At 42.3% G+C, this 20,737-nt stretch overlaps 1 protein-coding gene across 2 annotated transcripts in view; it reads left to right on the top strand.

Moving 5' to 3' along the window:
• Nucleotides 1-17,510, top strand: part of GLRB (glycine receptor beta) — a 30,717-nt gene extending 13,207 nt beyond the window's left edge. For both annotated transcript variants that reach the window (XM_088661086.1, XM_035113331.3), the window contains exons 4-10: nucleotides 279-346; nucleotides 514-743; nucleotides 1,552-1,634; nucleotides 2,626-2,766; nucleotides 9,646-9,798; nucleotides 12,318-12,610; nucleotides 16,639-17,510. In XM_088661086.1, the coding sequence (XP_088517212.1) occupies nucleotides 344-346; nucleotides 514-743; nucleotides 1,552-1,634; nucleotides 2,626-2,766; nucleotides 9,646-9,798; nucleotides 12,318-12,610; nucleotides 16,639-16,935 (1,200 nt within the window). In that variant the 5' untranslated portion in view covers nucleotides 279-343 and the 3' untranslated portion in view covers nucleotides 16,936-17,510. The remainder of the gene's footprint in view (nucleotides 1-278; nucleotides 347-513; nucleotides 744-1,551; nucleotides 1,635-2,625; nucleotides 2,767-9,645; nucleotides 9,799-12,317; nucleotides 12,611-16,638) is intronic.
• Nucleotides 17,511-20,737: the final 3,227 nt, after the last annotated feature.

The raw sequence follows: 20,737 nt of genomic DNA, 5'->3' as shown, positions 1-20,737 counted from the left end.
ATTCAAATTTATAGGCCTAAGTTAGTGATATCCATTAATTTCAGTGGGTCTGTTCTGAGTAGCACTGCATTGCTCAACAACTTTGGCAGCCCTATTAATATGTCTCTATCTTTTTTCTCCCAGTTCTTCAGCCTCCCTACCTACTGCATGAGTCTTGAAACAGAACTATCCCAATCGTTTTTGTTTGTTTTTAAATGTGGGGAAGAGAAGACGCACTGAATTGTTTATTTTTATTTTTGAAAACTATGAGACTGATTTTTCTCTCTCTTTTTTTAAAGGAATTCCAGTTGATGTAGCAGTCAACATTTTCATTAACAGTTTTGGATCAATACAAGAGACAACTATGGTAATGCTGCTGTTTCTTGGATATCTGCTTGTGGGTTTATTAACATAATTTATAGCCTACTTTCCATGAAACCAAAATAGATCTGTGTAAACATGCTTCTTGATTTAGGCTTCGTATGTTGACATTTTCTTGCCTGTCTAATGCATCCTATAATACGTTTCCAATAGGATTACAGAGTGAATATCTTCCTAAGACAAAAATGGAATGATCCTCGACTTAAATTGCCCACTGACTGGAAGGGGTCTGACTCTTTAACTGTAGATCCCACCATGTTTAAATGTCTGTGGAAGCCAGATCTGTTCTTTGCAAATGAAAAAAATGCCAACTTCCATGACGTCACACAAGAAAACATTCTTCTCTTTATATTCCGTAATGGAGACGTACTGGTCAGCATGAGGTACTTCTTCTTTTCAACTGCAAAGTTTTATTATAGACTTTGAGCAAATGAAAGTCTCTGCTTGATTAACTGAGTAGATGTGAGGCACAGATTTGGGATATGTTTTTTTTTAATGTAAATCAAATTAAATTAAGAAGTACACAATACTTTTGAGAAATAGTGGAGCTGCTATACGGTCAGTGAATGCTTGCTTGAAAATTGTGAGTTAGAATGGCTTTTGAGCTGAAATGGTATGCCTATCTGCAGTCTTTCTGAGGACACGAACCACTGGATTTGGGAAGTTACAAGGGTGTTCACATGTTACGTTCAACAAGTGTACAATGAGTACCTGTGTGTGCAAATAATTGAGCTATGCATTCCTGCAGTTTTATAACGTTGAATGAGTCTAGTCTGTATACTTGTGTACACAATAGCTGAACTGTAGAAAACATCAAATCCTTCACACAATGTAGAGACAGCTTTATACTTGTATTCAGTGTAACATAAGAATAAGACAAGACGAGGGATCATTCTCTTCCATTGACAAGTTCTCACATTACACAACTCCACATGGATACTATACAGATAAATCCACGAGAGCCTGATCATGTCTCTGTGCTGTGCTGTAATGAAGCATGTGTTTCCTGCGTGCTGAAAATGTTGCAATGAAACTCCCCTAGAGTAGAAAAATAACGTGCATCTTTATATGAATACATTGCATACTGATCTGCTACATTTGTGAACATGAAAGCAAACAACAGCCACCACCTCCACAGCTAACTTGAAAGTTGCTTTGAATTGCTCACAAGCTTTCGGTTTATATTTCCAGATTATCCGTTACGCTTTCCTGCCCGTTGGACCTGGCCTTGTTTCCTATGGATACACAGCGTTGCAAGATGCAGTTGGAGAGCTGTATGTAAATCAGATTGTGCATAAAAATAGCTACCACTTCCTGTTGTGCCTATATAAACCAAAGGAGGATACACAGTGCACAATGCTGTTGAATGTGGACTTGTACAGTGGTTTCAAAAAATCATGTTCATTGGTCTCCGCCTTTTATAATTCAACCCCTAGCTGTGGTACTTTGATCCTATGCATCAAAGTACCTGGGAGTAAGTCCCACTGAACTCAGTGGGAGTTATGTCAGAGTTAAAGTGCATATAATTGTGCTCCATAGGCCTGATCTTAAAATAATTTGCTTGGAAGCCCAACTGGTTTTCACTGAAATTTATATCTGTCAAATGCTGTTAGGATCATGGGGTAGTTTTAGCAGGGATGCTTATCAACTTCAGGGATTCCGTATCACAAGAGACTGCAGACGCACAGCAGAGTGGGTGGAAGCATGTCAAAGTAACGCATATGATAGGGAGGAAAGACCTGTGGACCTTCCTTGCTCCTTACCTGGATTGGGGTGGGCCGGGGTAGCAATGGGGTTGGAGCCATGCGGTTGCATGGGGGGGAAATTCACAGGTGGGATATCAAAAGGGTGAAAGACATAACTCAACTTTGAAGGAGGCGCCTGCAGCATAGTTTTAGAGGACAGTCTTAACCAAATGAAAGGTTCTTCAAAGAAAAGGTGGTCCTTCAGATGGCCTGAGACCAGACCCATATAGGGCTTCTCGAGTCAAAAAAAAATGGCATGCTGAATTGTGTCTGAAAACAAACCGGAAATCAGGGGAGATGTTTCAGCAGCAGTGAGATATGACCAGCATAAAGAATACCCATTAAGTAATGATGCTGCCATGTTTCAAGTCAAATAATCTAGGGGACAGTATGATTGAGCATTGTAGAGTTGGAAGGGACCACAAGGGACATCTAGTCCAACCCCCTGCTATGAAGGAATTTATTTTGGCTATTGCATTTGTTATTTTTATCTCTTAATCCTTTTTTCCTAAACACCTAGTTGGTTACACTACCGATGATTTACGATTTATCTGGCAATCTGGTGATCCTGTTCAACTAGAGAAAATTGCTTTGCCACAATTTGACATTAGGAAAGAAGATATTGAATATGGCAACTGCACCAAATATTACACAGGAACTGGTATGTAATATTGAACATTGATGAATTTCATGGCATGGTCAGACTCTGTTCACCTATAGCAGTGGTGTCCAAACTTCTTTCAAAGAGGGCCAGATTTGATGAAGGGAAGGGCCAACCAAAGTTGTTGAGCTTGTTTTTAGGATTGCACCCCAGGAAATAAACTGCCACAGGGGCTGGATTAAACCGACTGGCAGGCTGGATTAGGCCCCCAAAACAGACTTTGGACATACCTGACCTATTGTATAGAGTTGGCGATAATCTGTCAAATTCTGACTTACTATATATATATATATATATATATATATATATATATATATATATATACTAGCTGACCCGGCCACACGTTGCTGTGGTTCTTTCCTGTGATCCCCACCCCACCCTGTCCCGATCCATGATGTATCCTGCTCCTCCTCCCTCCACCCCGGCTCATCCCTGTGTTGTCCCTGGGGAGTGTTGGCCCCTCCCCCATGTATGTCCATACCTTGGCCCCCACCCTTGGAGAAGGAACTGTTAGGTTCTGGGTTTTATTTCCCAGCATGCACTTTTGTCTGAGCCTTGTGTTGTCCCTGGGGAGTGTTGGCCCCTACCCCCGGTATCTTCCTACATTGGCCCCCACCCTATTTACTTTTGTCTGAGCCCTCTGTTGTCCCCTCCCCCCTGTATCTCCATACATTGGCCCCTGCGCACGCATGGTGAGCATTTCTATATATTTAGATTAAGGATCGGGGTGATGATGTGCCCTGGGAGGCAGAGAGCTACTTAAAAAATCCCGAGGGGGGGGGTGTCAAATAGTGAAGCCCCATAGCCCTGTAGCAACAGACAGGCCCAGACAGAAGGAGGGGGGTCATATGGGCCACTTGGTGCAGGCCTCCAAATCTAAAGGGGGCCTCGGTCTGCATATTCACAATCAGTAAAATGAAAAAAGTAACAAAAGGGTTAAAAACAGGGCCACATTATCTTATCTACCTGGCCCGGGCCTCTGGCTGGCCCTGCAAGGGCCTGGCAGCAGAAGGTGCATTCTGAATTACCTGAGTTGTTCAGTTCCATAAAAAACCCAGGAAGTGGCAAGGGGAAGGTAGGGGATTTTAAATGGGGGTGGGGGTGGGGGTGGCCACTGCAAATATCTGAGGACTTAAACTGGGGAGAGAAATGCATGGTTGTTGTTGTTTTTTTAAAAAAGACACAGAGGCTTACAATCAGGATTTCTAAGCATTTGCGCAATATGAGCCATACCCCAAAAATAAGACATAGTGATAGGCACAGTTCTGCAGGGCCCCAAGGAAGAGGCAAGGCTGGACGCGTAATAAAAAATAAGACATCCTAGAGCTGGTCCTCGACCATAATAATAAATAAATATAAGACATCCCCTGAAAATAAGCCAATGTGGGGTTTGTTTTTTTAGGAAAAATAAATATATGACAGTATGGGTAGAAATGGATGTTGGAATGATCTGCAAGTAAAAGGTGGGAGGTGGGTATGAGATCTGAAAAGAATTGTAAATATTAGGAAGTTAAGAAGTCATGTTGCTGGGGGTAGAGATGTGGCATCCTACCTTTAGAGTCCTTTTTGGATTGGTGGAGTTGTAGTTTTGGTGAAGGTAGTTTATCCTGGGGTTGTCCTGGATATTTGCTAGGTACCCTTACTTAAAATGGCCGCCGTAGCCTCGTCCCCAAGTGCGTGTTAGGAGAAATGATGAATGACTGCCTAATGCTGCCAGGCCTTTATTAATGCAGCCACTGGGAGAGGCTTTGGGCTTGGGCCTTGTGGGTGGAATGGCTGTTTTGGTGGTTGTTGGACAGTTGCTCCCCCTACCCTACGTCAGCCCATGACCTATTTGGGCTCCTCCCACCCAGGGCTCTATTCGGTTTAGTATTTAAAGGGCTGTAGACTGAGGCCTAGTCTGTAAAATGGAGCCAAGGCCTAGTCTTTAGGCTGTAAAGTAGAGGTGAGGCCTTGGCTTGGGCTAGTATTTTAAATGTGACCCGAGGCCTCTGCCCTGTATCTGCATTCCTTGGCCCTGGCCTGACTGTGTGGGTTGTCTGGTAATAGGCCCCCTTCAGATCCCCCTGAGCCTCAGAGTCCCCCTGTTTTACAGGATCTCATGGCGGAGGCAGGGTTTGTGGGTGTGACGCGTCCTTGTGGCTAATCCCTGTGACTGCCCCCACGTGTCCTGATCCATGATCTATTCTGTTTGTGCCCCCCCCATGACCAGCATATCTCATGACGTTTTGAAGGATGATATTTATTTTTGTCTTGTGGTTTTTTTTGGGGGGATTGGGGGGTAGTGGTGTTAAATTGTAAAGTAAAAACCCCTTGCCATGTCCCCAAGTGCGTTGTTGTGGGTTATCCCCCCCCACTCGGCCTAGCGGAGGCCTGGCAGCCTGACAGGAGCCTAGGGGTGATAATGGATGCCTTTGTGGCCTTCAGTTGCTTGGTTGATGATGATGTCATTTGGTTTGTGGGTGTGGCTTAGATTTCACAGGAAGGGAGGGGGTGTACTGTGGGAGGAATTCCACTTGAGGGCGCTGTTTGACTTGGTGGGAAAGCATTTCTGTACCTGCGCAGGTGTGCAATTTCAGGAATGCTTGCCCCCAACAACGCTCTAGGAGTGGCCTGGATCGTTGTGTCCAAATTTCAGGACGATCGGTCAAGCGGTTACGGAGAAAAGTGGAACCCCGGATTTCACGATTTTTACATTTTTATATATATAGATAGTATATGGTATATATATACTATATATATAGTATATATATATATATATATATATATATATATATATATATATATGGATTAATGTTTAGATGAACATCGACATTTTAACCACAAAGTGATGGGGGGGAAATGCTTTCTCTAAAATAAGATATCAGAATGGAGGGGAAGAAGTCATGTTTTGTTTTGCAGCATTTATGCAGTCCCAATATCTGTCTTATGAATCAAAATACCTTGATATTTCTAATGGGCCATCCAGGTAGAAGAGCAGCAGCCAATGCCGTACCCTTTAGATGTTGCTGGTCTACAGTTCCTATCACCCTTGACTATTTGCTGTGTTGGCAGATGGGAGTTGGAATCCAACAACATCTTGAGAGCACCACATTGTCTACCCTTGATGCAAGATTTAGATAGCACTCAACCCTATAAATAGTATACTTATTTGTGAGATAGAACATGTTTGAGAAAATGCACCTATATTTCTGAATGGTGTCAGAAACTGTAAACAGAAATATAATATGTCAATTACTCTGGATGTGAGTGAAGCAGTTGATGAGTCACCACTTCCAGAGCCCTACCAGAGTGAAAAGTGGTACATTTTCCATTTTCTCCCCCAGCATTCTTCCTCCCCACTTCTCATTGAAACCAAAGGTGGGCAAATTACTCAGGCGACCTTTAGGCTGGTGTAAGTAAGGGGCCCAATCCTGGGGAAACAAAGGGGCCTTCGCTGTAGCACAGGCATCCCCAAACTTCGGCCCTCCAGATGTTTTGGACTACAATTCCCATCATCCCTGACTACTGGTCCTGTTAGCTAGGTATCATGGGAGTTGTAGGCCAAAACATCTGGAGGGCCGCAGTTTGGGGATGCCTGCTGTAGCAGATCCAAGACTGCTTCTGACATCAACAACAACTGGTGGAATCAGCTCTGTGCCCAGGGAACCTTTGACAGGTTTGGGGTTGGAGAACCTCCCCAGAGGACATGACCCTTCCTGCCAGCAGCCCTTTTTCCACCAGTGGAGAGGCTCCTCTGTTCAGTGCTAGCCTCCTCCAGTCAGCAGATCTGGGGTTGGGATTGCTCTGTTCCTTGTTACACTGAAGAAAATTAATCCTACAGACAAGAACACCAAGGAGAGGGGGGACTGAGATACTTAATTCACTGGGTCTGTCAGAAGAATAGGTTTTTCACTGACTGTCCTAAAACATGGTGCTAGAGCCTAAGTAGGAACAGACCTGTAACATTTGCTTGAGGGGTTCGCCTGATCTGAAATTCAGCAAGTGCACTAAAAGAGGGTTTGTTCAAGTGATGCATTCCAAGTAGAGCTCTTGGTGATGCAGCCAGATAATTTTAGACCTTGGCCTTAATGGCCTGGACTATATTAAATGGTCAAATTTGGGATTGGCCCCATAGAGAAGAGTCAGAGTGGATATTTTATGATGCAAAAAAAAAAAATCTACCCTGGTTGTGCCATATACCTTGTGATGGAATTAATGGTCTCCATTATCCTATTTTGGAGAGGTCAGAAAGGGAGTAAATTGCAACCAAGTCAGTCAGGTTGGGTGTCTGAAATTACATGCACAATGTACCAGTGGTTACAACTTGTTTCATCCATGTAGCTTATGATGTAATTATTGGTTCCTGGAAGCAATTTTGGCAGGGCTTCCATCTGTCAAGTGACCCAGCAGTTGGTCATGAGACTGGTAGTGTCAGAATTCCCACGACTTTTGTAAGCTGTCTAGGTATCCTCTGTACTTAATGACATGTATTTTCGGATAATGGCTCTCCTACTCTAATACTTCTGATGTCTTGATGTTCAATCAAGTACTAGGTCTGTTAAGTGGTTAACAAGCCAAGCTTATTATGTGAACAGATTAGTACTCACTATGAAGTTGTGCCACACTTTTTAACAACAACAAAAAGAGGTGCTGATATTGCGTACCCTTGAGTATCCCCTGGAAAAAAGCACTGGTTCCACCACTGAGGCTACTGCATTAAACCTTAGTTCCTGAAACCTGATCTGTGATACCTGGTTTATGCAGATTGCCATTAGGTAGCTGCTGATATTTCTTGCTAACTATGATTGTACTAACTAGCCTTGATAATGACTAGATGATTAGCCTAGTGAGTCATACTAGTTGACACTATAATCGGCATGGGGGCATTATGATGAGGTATGTAAGAGGGGGAAATAATCAGACCTCCATCAAAGTGATCAGTGGAGGGGGCGGATTGCTGACTCATTTGCATTAGAGCTTTATTGTTGCCTGACATCAGTCCATTAATTAATTAATTGCATAGATTCAAAATCAATTAATGGCTTCAGTACAAATGTTAGCTTTTTGTGTGTGGGTCTAACTGTAGTAGTAAGATGACGAAATTCATAGTCTGCCACAGTTTTATGGGGCAATATCTCATCATATCCTGAAGATTGTAGGAGAACATAATACAGTTACGAGGTAATTGCATTCAGAAACAAATGGCACAATATATTTTATTCAGTTAGATCACTGTTTCTTCCCTATTTCATTTCATTTCTCTATTAAGCAGTGATTGCCAAAGTCCAGCTACCAAACTAACTCTCGTTTTTGCCCCAGGCTGGTTTTTACAGCTGCATATTCTTTGACTGGATTTTGAATCAGATTGTAATTCTGCAAAACTGAGATGCAATGTGTGTATTGGCAGCTACAGCATGGGGATTAATTGTTCTCCCAGTTATGATCTTACTTTTAGAGGAATTGGAATCCTGATAGCACTTAACACAACTAAATGTATGCAATCCAGCAGGTTTCTATGCCAGGCAGGGAGGAGCATTGGATTGAGTGTCTCTTTGCTTGGCTCTGCTGTTCCAAGGGAAGGGCTGAGACAAAGGGATTCTGAGCCAGTCTTGTAGCCATCACCTGCTGTGGCCTCATCCAAACCCAATTGTTGCACCCACTTGGTGCTGGGTTTGGCCCTGATTGCCCCGACCCTCCTCCACCTTCTGTGACCACTGTGGTGTCCCTGCTCCATAAGCCCCACCCCCAACAGGGGATAGGAATTAGGATTCCACTCTTAGTGTGTGGGAGCAAACATGGCTAGAGACAGCACAAGCAGGAGGAGTTTCAAGATATCTCTTGTGTTCAGTTTTGACTATTGAATTATTATTATAATGAAACTGCCAGCTGGCCTCCCTTCATGTGAAATTTACATTGTTCATCTCGGTGACTAGGAATGTTATGCTTTCTATTGAAATATAATATAAGGGCTTTTAGTCAGAGCAGGAGTGAATTTCTGACCTAACACAAACAGCTGAACACATAAAAGTCATATATAGTATGGAAAATGAAATAAGAATTTGACAATCCGTGGAATCCGTTTATAAATGGCATAGAAAGCATTCCACTAGCTCAAGATCATAAAAGAGGAGAGGAGCAAATAACCAGGACATATTCAATACATTAATTAGACAATTTTGCTCTTCATGTTTTATTTTAGTTGTATTTTGCCCCGGACTTTTTAGTGATTATTCCCAAAACCATTAGCAACAAACTTTATGTTTTATTATGAATGTTCGTACTTAGGTTTGTTGTGTAAAGAGGTTGGCTAGAGAGTGGTCAGTCCTGTCTCTGAAGATCTGCACTAACGTGTCACTTAATATCATTGAGAAAATTCATCCAAACATTATTTTTGTATTTTACAAAAGGAGATTTGCACAGTCACACAATGAAATTTCATTACATAGATTTCATTTCCCCCCCCCCCCAAAGCAGGAAGTGGAATACTGCCATATTGGCTATAGCGTAATATCTACTTATGTTTTATATACAAGAAGAAGTAATCCTCTTATGGAAACAAACCTGCCCTTTTTGTCACTATAGGCAGAGGAGGATACTGTGTGTATATGTGAGTGTGAGAAACCTCTTACATTCACCAGGCCTTAGTCTTGCTGTTTTTCTCTCCTGTCAACTGACACAGAGCTACTAAAAGCAGATATTCTCCTTGTTCAGTCCCTGCCACAAAGTATTTGAACCCGAATTAGGGCAAGCTCAAAGTTCAGGACAGCTTCTTTTGAAATCATATGAAGAACCCACAAAATGTGGAGCAAGAGGCTGGGTGATTTTAAAGCATCCTTATCTGAGACCAGGGGCTTATAGAGACATGAATACCTAAACGTGTCTATTCTTCCTCCAAAGGTTACTACACCTGTGTAGAAGTGATCTTCACTTTAAGAAGACAAGTTGGCTTTTACATGATGGGCGTTTATGCTCCCACGCTGCTCATTGTTGTCCTGTCATGGCTCTCGTTTTGGATCAATCCTGATGCAAGTGCTGCAAGAGTGCCTCTGGGTAATCCTGAGTTTCACCTGCCGTCAGAACCACCCAATGTCACCCAATGTCTGTTCTGTGGTTCCTTCAGTAGCAGATTTCATTGGATTACTGAAGGCAACTCAACTCTCATGGCATGCTCTTCACTCTCATCCCAATCTTCTTTTTCAGTCCCATACATCTCTCCACTTTTTAAAAGACAAGATCTGTAGCCTGTCTCTGCTCTCTAAATCACCACTGTGGCGTGTATGAGTGCAACTGTGAGTAGAACTTCAGAAGCGTTATCAGTTTTGGGGTGCAGGGGGAGAATAACAGGTTCTGGATCTTTAAACCTTAGCCAGGGGGAGTATATGGGGCTTCACCAACATTTGTTGAACATATGGGGCATAGCTGTCAAGTTTTCCCTTTTCTCGCGAGGAAGCCTATTCAGCATAAGGGAATTTCCCTTTTAAAAAGGGAGAACTTGACAGCTATAATATGGGGGTGGGGGTGGGATGATGAAATGTTTTGATACCCATTTCCATCTATAGGTTTCGGCTAAGAGTGAACCTCACTTTCAAGTGAGCATTTCAGCAACAGTCCAGAAAACTTGGATTCCTATTTTTGTTTCATCTCCTTTTGCACAGTCACCAATAGATTTGAGGGCACCCCCCCCCCAGCAAACCACCTTAGGACCCATCCAAGCACTAGCCTGACTTTAGTGTAAGATGGTTTCTCGATGGGCCCTAGTGAATTCTAGTATGCACCCACAGTACCTAATGGTGGAAAGTGGAGTAATGGTGGCTCTAAGCAGCTGCCAGATGATGTACCACAAGTGCCAAGTACCACAATAGCCATGAGGTAGACAGCAACAGTGGTGCTTTAAGCATCCTAGCAGCTGCCATGTTCATTTCCTAAAATGACCATGATGTTCAATAGTTTCAAGAGTGATGCTACATCCAGGGCATTGGAGGAGGTGGAAATAGTGTGCATCTGTGTTGGTGGGCCCCGAGGCCCTAGCAGTTCCCCAAAGATACCATGTGATGCTGCTGCCCCCTTCAAGGAAACTTGAGGATGGTAGTACTGATGGTATTGCACAACTAAGTTTCCAACTTAACTATGAACCTTGCAAATAGAAAAGTGAGACGAGGCAAGCTGTCACCAGCCAAAGCGAAAGGTACAGTCTTCACTGGTACAGTCCTCACTGAAAAAGCTCCCACATTTATTCAGTTTGTGGGGTGGTCCTAAGCCACTTTAGCAGTGAGAAGATGGTGTGTCACTGTCTTTAGTTCTCTCTGCATGAGAACTAGGACAGGGCATGCTCCCCTAAATCAAATGTAGGGAATCCTTTTTAGACCATATGCCAGATGCAAAAGTGGGTGAAGCATTCCAGGCAAGCAAAAAATTCTAATTGTGGCAGGAAGGAGGGCTGGCAAGGGGTGTGGCCAAGGGGGAGAAAGTTGCAAGTGCTAGATAGAGAGAGGTCTGGTGGGGCATATTTTCCCACCTGGTCTGTGTTCTCTCACCCAGCCTAAGGTCTACACAACATGTTGCCCTCCTGTTGGCTAGACCCAGCAGCCTTCAAATTCCAGCATATTCAGAAGCCCTTCTCTGACATTTTCTGGAGCCATAATACTGTTGGTTTCAGAGCAAAGTGGCTACTTGGTTGAAATCTTTCTCCCACCCCCTTCAGCCAGATTACACATTTCCTTTGAAATAGTGTAAGATCTTATTCTTTTCCATCTCTCTGAGGATGAACTTTTCACCCTCAGATTCAAGGCAAATGGAAAGTAGCAGCAGGCCACAGTGACCTCCGCTGCCCTGTTGAACAAAGCAATGAAAGGCCAAGCTGAACTCTTTTTCTAAAATCTGAAATCCATTGACTGAGGTTAGTTTTCAAACTTTAAATGGCTGTGAAGTACAAGGTATTTGAAGGACTATGGAATGTAGCTCTGCAAAGATGAATATCCTTGGTTCTTTGCCGTCAAAGGTGGACAATTGTTAAATTCAACACACATTTTTCAAAGTAGCAACATAACAACATGATGGACGCTTAAAAATGTTTTGAAATGTATAAAATTAGTACCCATATAGACGATCACTTTGATTGCTACATTCCCTGCAGGGAAACTCGGGAGCAGAGATAGCCACCAGTCAAGACACTCAATTTCAATATTACTCCATCATTTTGTGACATCTAAAACACCATTTGATTGGTGGTAAGAACTAGTGCTGATAAGGTAAAAAGACATAGTTGTGCCATGATAAATAGAGCAGTTAGCAACAATAAAAACCATTTGCAGCCATCATTGCTTATATATGTGATCAGAATTATTATGTGATCAGTGCATGCACCGGAATCCATAATTCACCGTGTACATTCATTTTCATCTCCTGCAAAGCATATGTGGTGCATCAGCAACTCCTGTTCCTTTTTAGGAAATGCCATCCTTTAGGAACTGGAAGCATAAACATTGGAAGAGGCGGCAAAGAGGGGAAAGGGCTAGCAGTGCAGGAAAGCTTCTATTACATTCTTGGATCTTTCCCACTCTCTCCTTTAGGTATCTTTTCAGTGCTCAGCTTGGCCTCAGAATGTACCACGCTTGCTGCCGAACTCCCCAAAGTGTCTTACGTAAAGGCCTTAGACGTGTGGCTGATTGCGTGCCTTCTCTTTGGCTTTGCTTCGCTGGTTGAGTATGCCGTGGTTCAGGTTATGCTGAACAATCCAAAGCGAATCGAAGTTGAAAAAGCCAAAATGGCCAAAGCAGAGCAAGCAGAAGGGAAAGGCGGAAATGCCGCTAAGAAGAATACTGTGAATGGCACAGGCACCCCTGTGCACATCAGCACTTTACAGGTAAGTGCCTTTATTGTGTCTTTACTTTTGCAAGCTTGCTCAATTTTCAGTTTTGTTTTTTTTAAAGCATAGGGGGCGATGCTTTGTAGATGCTCAATTGAAGGGTTGTTGCCTAAGTAGTTCATTGTATTTGATTGTGATGCTGCGGGGAAGCATTTTCGAAAGTTTAAGATGCTTGCTGAAAGAGCTTCTGAAGTAGGCGCACAAAGAAGGGTAAAAAAAAAAATCAGGCTTGTCCCTCAGGGAGCTGATTTGGGCTGTCATGGCAGCAAATGGTTAGGTATCTGATTTATTGTTGTATTAGTACTGCAAGGGAGGGGGAAAGGCACTTGCGGGATTTTCTTGACTAGCCTTAGGATAATATGTACCATGACTTGTGGGGAGAGGTATCATTTGCCGTCCCAAAATGTCATGGGAGGGCCCTGAGAACAAGAGATGTGCAATCGTGGTCCTTTGCATCAAATCCTAAGGGGTGCCATTCAGAACAGCCCTGTTTTCTTAGAGGCAGCACAACATTGCCATGGCTTTATATGTAGTATTAGGTATTCTCAAAGGACCACCAACACACCTTTTACTAGGAAGATGCTTCAGCCACAAGTGGGATTGGTCCTTTAGGTCTTCAAGTGAATCAAGTCTTTGACCCCAGGAAATTTTTTGTTCCTGTCCATCAGAAGACAAAATGTCATGCCTCGGGTTAAATGCTGTGACATAATTGATTAACCTTTTTAAAAAGAAGAAAAGAAAAAGAAATTGCAATTCCTTGAGAATGGAGGGGGTAATGGCAGCTGCACTTGCTTTTCTCACCAAGAACAGAGGAAGCAAAGGAGAGCATCCTTTCTCACCATGGAGCACAGAAATGCTCTTTCTCACACATTCCAGCTTTACTCTTCCCCATCCCAACCCTTACCTTTGGTGTGTGAGACACAGACACAGGGTGTGCCAGGTTAGAGAGAGCCAAAAATGCATGACAGTGTCAGGACAGTGTGTGTGTGAGGTTTGTGTGCCCAGCCAGATAAATAAATTATTATTATTATTATTATTATTATTATTACATTAAGTGTGGCTAGTTGTATATGTGTGTGTGAGAGAGATTGTGTCTGTGTGCTCCTGCCTCCGTCCCTCCAGATTAAATGGACCTCCAGGGCCACTGATGGAGCTGCATAACAGAATGTATTTATTGTCTCATCAATTAACTCAGAAGGTATTTTCATGGCTACAGTTGAGCATCAGAATGATGGTGCAAAACTAGATCAATTATGCAGAAGATGAATAGATGCATTGCTATTGCTTAATTCCAGCTGACAGTCATGGGGAAATGTACAGCTTAGCTTCCCCTCTGAACAGTAGGAAAACACAGTTTGTTCCCTGGTGCCAGAGCCTGCCTACCAAGAAACAAATTACCATCTTGCACCCTCTAGTGACTCTTTGCGGCATCATCATCATTTATAACAAATTCCTTTTGCACATATGGTTACAGGTAGGTAGCCGTGTTGGTCTGGATCGAAGTAAAATAAAAAAATTCCTTCAGTAGCACCTTAAAGACCAACTAAGTTTTTATTTTGGTATGAGCTTTCGTGTGCATGCACACACATGGTATCTGAAGAAGTGTGCATGCACACGAAAGCTCATACCAAAATAAAAACTTAGTTGGTCTTTAAGGTGCTACTGAAGGAATTTTTTTATTTTACTTTTGCACATATGTAGGCTATGAGGGGGTGGGCGCTTAGTACTGTAGTTCAGTTCAATTTGTGAATTCATTCACACATACCATGCTCCTGTGCCAATCAGTGAAAGGAGTCCCTTAGTTAAAATTGTATGAAATTATTGTGCTCTCTTCCAGTTTTTTTAAATTAATATTTTATTAATAACATTTCATTTATAAGAAGATAGAATGAGAAAAAAGAAAGCAAGAAGAAGTGGGTGAGATTGAAAAAAGAAACAATACAGTTAGCTTACCATACATTAATATACAGAAATGCATATTCTCATTACCCTAATATACATATACTTTTCAATAACCTAATATATTCTGTGTAAACCCATTCAAAATATCATTGTACTTATCCAAAGAAAGTCTGCGTCTATAAGCTGTCCATTCATATGTTGCCATTGTGGTGTCTTCCAGTTGATCTCACAGCTCTAACATTATCCTGTAGCCAGTGTGCTGTAGTGGTTAAGAGCGGTAGACTCGTAATCTGGGGAAAAGGGTTCGCGTCTCCGCTCCTCCACATGCAGCTGCTGGGCGACCTTGGGCTGGTAACACTTCTTTGAAGTCTCTCAGCCCCACCCACCTCACAGAGTGTTTGTTGTGGGGGAGGAAGGGAAAGGAGAATGTTAGCCGCTTTGAGACGCCTTCAGGTAGTGATATAGCGGGATATCTAATCCAAACTCTTCTTCTCTTTCGGTTTGTGCTTTTGAACATATGACAGTGCTAGCTCTGTCAATAGAGCATGAGACTCAGAGTTGTGGGTTCAAGCCCCACGATGGGTGAAAGATTCCTGCAGTGCAGGGAGTTGGAGTAGATCAGGCATCCCCAAACTGTGGCCCTCCAGATGTTTTGGCCTACAACTCCCATGATCCCTAGCTAACAGGACCAGTGGTCAGGGATGATGGTAATTGTAGTCCAAAACATCTGGAGGGCCGAAGTTTGGGGATGCCTGGAGTAGATGATCTTCATGAATTCTATGAATTACCTGATTCTATTGTTGTTTCAAAGAATTCTATGAATTCTTCATGAATTCTATGAATTACCTGATTCTATTGTTGTTTCAAAGAAAGTCCCTTTCTATACTTCCTTTAAAGGCATACATTCATTTTTCTCTCACTATTTCTGAAGATTAGTGAAAAAATTAATGTGAGAGGGTGTTGTTGTTTTTAAGGCCCAAATATTTCAGTCTTTCGTTGTAGGGAAGTTGATTCAAACATGTATTACTTTGGGCTGCCCAGTCCCTCAAGATTTGAAAAATCACATTTTCATCCTGCCCATTTAAAGATACTGCGCCCCCATCCAATATGCTGATGATTGTGCATTGGCTTAAAATAATGACTTGGGCATCATGCATGTGATGAATATATTTCAGAAGGTGATGAAAATGTAGGCAATCACTCCTAAAAGAGAAATATGTATATTTCTTGTGTATCTTTTAAAACCTCTAACGAGAAATCTCCTGTCACTTGCTTCTGATACAAATCAGCACAGAGTCATAATTTTGGCTAGCATTGTTCATTTATATGTCCCTTCATAGTATTATCCAATCACAAAACATTGCCCATGTTTTCTTTCTTTCTTCACTTGTGCATTTTCTCATCATGAATATTTTCTGAAATTCCTCACAATGCATTTATTTTTTTAAAAGGACACCTCCACCCAACTTCTGTTCAGATGGATAAACATAATTTGCATTTGAGCAGATTGTTTAGGACTTTATTAGCATAGATTTTAAATAAATTACCATTATGGTTCTAGATCTTTGACTCTTTGATAATGACAAAATGTGTTCAGCAGGAAGACTTTGATGGATGGAATCTGAATTGAGCCAGGCAAATGTTTATTTGCGTTTTTAAGGCATATTCCAGCTATTCCAGCTGTCTTCATATTTATGCTAGAGTAGTTTAAAAATGCAATTGCAGATTAAGCAAGATATACAGTAAAACAATTAAAATCAATACACAACACAATTGGAACAGCAGCATGAAAACGTGGCAGTTTAGTATATCTTACTTGCATGTAATTAACAGAGCAAAGGAACAACTGGAATCGCTGCAGAGTCCAGTCGATGTAGGCCCCCAGCTAAAATAACAGTGTAGTCCTAACCACATCTACTCAGAAGGAAGTCCTATTGAATTCACTGGGGTTTACTCCCTTTACTCCCAGGTAAGTGGGCTTAGGACTGCAGCCTTAGTTATGAGTCTCAAGTTGCAGCCCAACCCGTATAGAATAGGTTAGCTAACTTGGTTGTGTGCTTGCTACTGAAACACGAGAGTAACTCATGGCTTCTGAAATGCTGTTTGTTGGCTTGTTTTCCTAGGTTGGGGAGACCCGATGCAAAAAAGTTTGTACTTCGAAATCTGACCTGAGATCCAACGATTTCAGTATTGTTGGAAGCTTGCCAAGGGATTTTGAACTGTCAAACTATGACTGTTACGGAAAGCCCATCGAAGTGAACAGTGGGCTTGGGAAGTCTCAGGCAAAGAACAACAAGAAGCCTCCTCCTCCCAAGCCTGTCATCCCGTCAGCTGCCAAGCGGATCGATCTGTATGCAAGGGCGTTGTTTCCATTTTGCTTCCTTTTCTTCAACGTCATATATTGGTCCGTATATTTATGATAGACCTTTTTATTTTTTGAAGGAATAAAGAAGTGTGTGCAATATACGCCATTCCATTCCATCATGAAGGCCGGTCTGCAACAATTATTTTGCATTTGCAAAGCAATATATTGCATATTAGATGCCCTATGTGACTGTAATTGGGGGGGGGGAGAGAAAGGGGCATCCTGGTTTTGAATGAAAGCATGACACCGCAATGTCTGTGCTTGAACCAACTGTTGTATATAAATGTACAGCGTACATCCTGCTTTAGGAATATATGAAGGACAACGCATACTACATTATTGAAGCTGGACAACACTCCCTATGAACATAACCAAGAGTCAAAGTGTTTCTGATAATGAAACCGATGTGCACGCTGATTACCAGTAAGATCAATATCCTAGTATATGTAGTATTTAAAAGTTCTCCTTATGACTCTCAAAGCCAAGACCCACCTTGTTCTTGTATAAAGTTAAATGGCACTGTGGAAGAACAAGCTGATGTTGTAATTCAAATCATGTAGACTTTGTAAGTGGGCCAAGTATATCTTAAGCTGATCTTGTCTATGTGGAAAAATAAAGATCAGAGAATTACTAGTTTTCCAAAATCAGATCATTTATTTAAAAGTGCACCATGTGTTTCAGCATGAGCCAAGCATGCTGCCAAACATAGTGGATGGAGACTGGCTCAGTGCAACAGACTTTGAAGAAGCCCAGGACTAAAGAGTTCTCTCCTATCTATAAGGTCACCTACTGTGCAGTCCTACATACTCATTACACTGGGGATGGAGACTTGCAGCTACTACGCTAGTAGAACGCTGCTGTTTCTATTAGATGCTCAGCCTGGGAATGGAAGGATCAAGTACGGAACCAGAACGTACAAAAATAGTATAAAAATTTCAGTTACAGCATCTCTGGAAATGCTACCAGTTCCCACCAATCACGTACCATGTCAGAGACGACACCTGCAGGTTTTTCACACCCAGAGGTAGCCAGGGAACTCACAGTGGTAGAGACACGCCCCCCCCCAGCACCAAACCCTCCGTCACCATGCACACAAAAAGCAAGATGGCAACATGCTGCCCTGCAGCGGACAGGCATCTCTCAGGTAAGGACTTGAATCCCCTTAGGCTCCTCGCAGCCTAAGCACAACACTTGCAAATAGAAGATGCACAACACAGCAGCCACACCTGAGAAGGATACCTGCAGATAGCACTTGCCGTCTTCCTGGGACAAAGACTCAAGACCCACTCAGGAGGGTTTATGGGCCACATCCAATGTTCTGTTGTGGTGATGTGGGGAAATTTTTTAAAATTTTCTCCCCTTCTTTGAAGTTGATCATAGGAAAAACCCTGTGTGCCTGGTCTGCAACTGGTTGGACTAGTCCTGGTTGGACTAGTCCTGACAACTGGTTGGACTAGTCCTGACAGTCCTGGATCACTCGGGACACCCAGTTCAACCTAGAGCAATCCAGGGCTGTTTCCACGAGTCAGGAAAAGCCCAGATTCCTTCTCATCACCCAATTCAGTTTAGGCTTTGGGCTTCAGCCAAATCCAGTGCTCGGCCCTAGCCATCTTTCATGGATTACAACCTATAATCTCAGAGTTTACCATACAGTTTTAATGTCTCTATTTAGTGTTGCTTCCAACCATATAATCTGGAATGCAAGAGCCCTATCTTTCCCCCAAATCCACAAAAATATCTTTCTGCGGTAAGATCCTAGCAATTAAAATCGCCATAAAGCAAACAGCCCACATTGTTTTCCTCACTTCAAATCTCCACACCTAAGTTTGGTAACAAGAGAGCAAGTGAGACACTGCTCGGAAGAAAGCTTTGACTTGCACTGTCTTCTTGAGGTCTGTAATTTCAGCCAACCAAATAAAGAAATAGCTATTACACAACTGAGATGAAATTTATCCAGCCAAGACTGCCATAGTGAAGAGCAAAGAAATGGGGTTTGTGTATCTGAACATTCAGGGTACAATGTCTTAATTAGATTACAGTTGTTTGAGGCCCCTGGAGGAGAATCAAGTTACAAAACTTTGTCAACTGACACTGATTCAGTCTTGCTTACCACGGAATTGCATTTGAGTTGTTTATTTCACAAACAGAACCATGTATTTCCTATTGACAGTGTACTTCAGCAAACAGAATGAGAATTTGTTTGTTTGCAATTATTGAAGATTCATCAAGTCCCAAATGCCATGGAGGGGGGCAGGTGCCAGGGGGGAGGGAAAATGTGCTTGAGGAATTTATTTATTTAACAAAATTTATATACCACTTGATTATAGTTAGACCTCTAAGTGGTTCACTAAGAGGATGAGATAAAGGTAAAGGGTAAAGGGACCCCTGACCATTAGGTCCAGTCCCAGACGACTATGGGGTTGCGGCGCTCATCTCGCTTTACTGGCCGTGGGAGCCGGTGTACAGCTTCCGGGTCATGTGGTCAGCATGACTAAGCTGCTTCTGGCGAACCAGAGCAGCGCATGGAAATGCCGTTTACCTTCCTGCCAGAGAGGTATCTATTTATCTACTTGCACTTTGATGTGCTTTCTAACTGCTAGGTTGGCAGGAGCTGGGACCAAACAACGCGAGCTCACCCTGTCTCAGGGATTCAAACAGCCGACCTTCTGATCGGCAAGCCCTAGGCTCTGTGGTTTAACCCACAGCGTCACCCACATCCCTAAGAGATAGAAGTACTCTAATAACTAAACATGAATTTAAAAATTTATTATTTTACTTATGGGACATTTCAAAGTTTTTTTTATTACAGAGGTACGGTGTTTAGCTCATTTCATACATGCAGACAGCAACAGCAGCTTATAATGTTGCCACATGGAAATGACTTCATGTAGCAAGCTACCAATATGAGGAGTATTTGGGAGAAGCCATGACTGTTTAAAGGGGTATGAACTGGAGAAATAATTCTTGGCCCTGATCTAGCAGGGGACATTCACAGGTTGAAACAGTGTATGCTGTTCTTGCTGGATTTTAAGAACTGGGTTCATACACAGAAAAATTATGCACATCCAGCTAAAACAGTGAGGCATTATATGCAATCCCCATTTACACTTCAGGGTATGAATGAGACAGTTTTTACATCTCCATCCTCCAGTTGAATTGGAATTACATGGGATGGTTCTCTTTGGATGTGCATTCCCTTTCGCTGTTCATGCACAACATTTTCTTACGAACTGAATCATGTTGGATTGCATAGCCAGATTTGAGCAATGGGTGCATGTCACACACATGACAGGACACACACACATAGATTCATCTCTCTTCAACTCACTGCTTCTCCAGATTCTAGAAGGAAAATAATTACCTTGTGCTGCAAACCCCTTTGAAGTATATTTTCCTTGTTAGCAAAATGACTGTTCTGTAATTATTGCCTACATGTTAACTTTACCGTCTTTCCATATGGATTTACTTTTCAAATTAACTCCTGTTCTTTTTTGCTCTCGTGCCTTCTTGATGGCCTTTGTGTTTATCACAAAGCATTTAATCAATAATGTAATAATTATTTTTCTCTCCTAAACTTACATAAGAGGATACATGAGAACTGTGTTCTCTGATATGCTTGGTAATACAGGTCTGAAGTGGCATCACTGGCAAAGGCTTGGAAGCAGAGTACATGAGGAAGACAATCATGTTTTGTTTTGCAAGGTCATGAACTATATCCCACTGCAACCATTTCCCTCTCACTTCAGTGAGGAGAGAAGAAGAAATTCAAAAGGATCCTTTAAATCAGTACCATGATTTGTCAGATTGCTTCTTATTCTTTCACTTCTTTAACTGCAAGCCACCAAGAGTGGCACCAA

The sequence above is a fragment of the Zootoca vivipara genome, chromosome Z1, assembly GCF_965207765.1.
Source record: "Zootoca vivipara chromosome Z1, rZooViv2.hap1.1, whole genome shotgun sequence".
Taxonomy (NCBI): Eukaryota; Metazoa; Chordata; class Lepidosauria; order Squamata; family Lacertidae; genus Zootoca; species Zootoca vivipara.
This window is presented reverse-complemented; position numbering and strand designations above follow the sequence as displayed.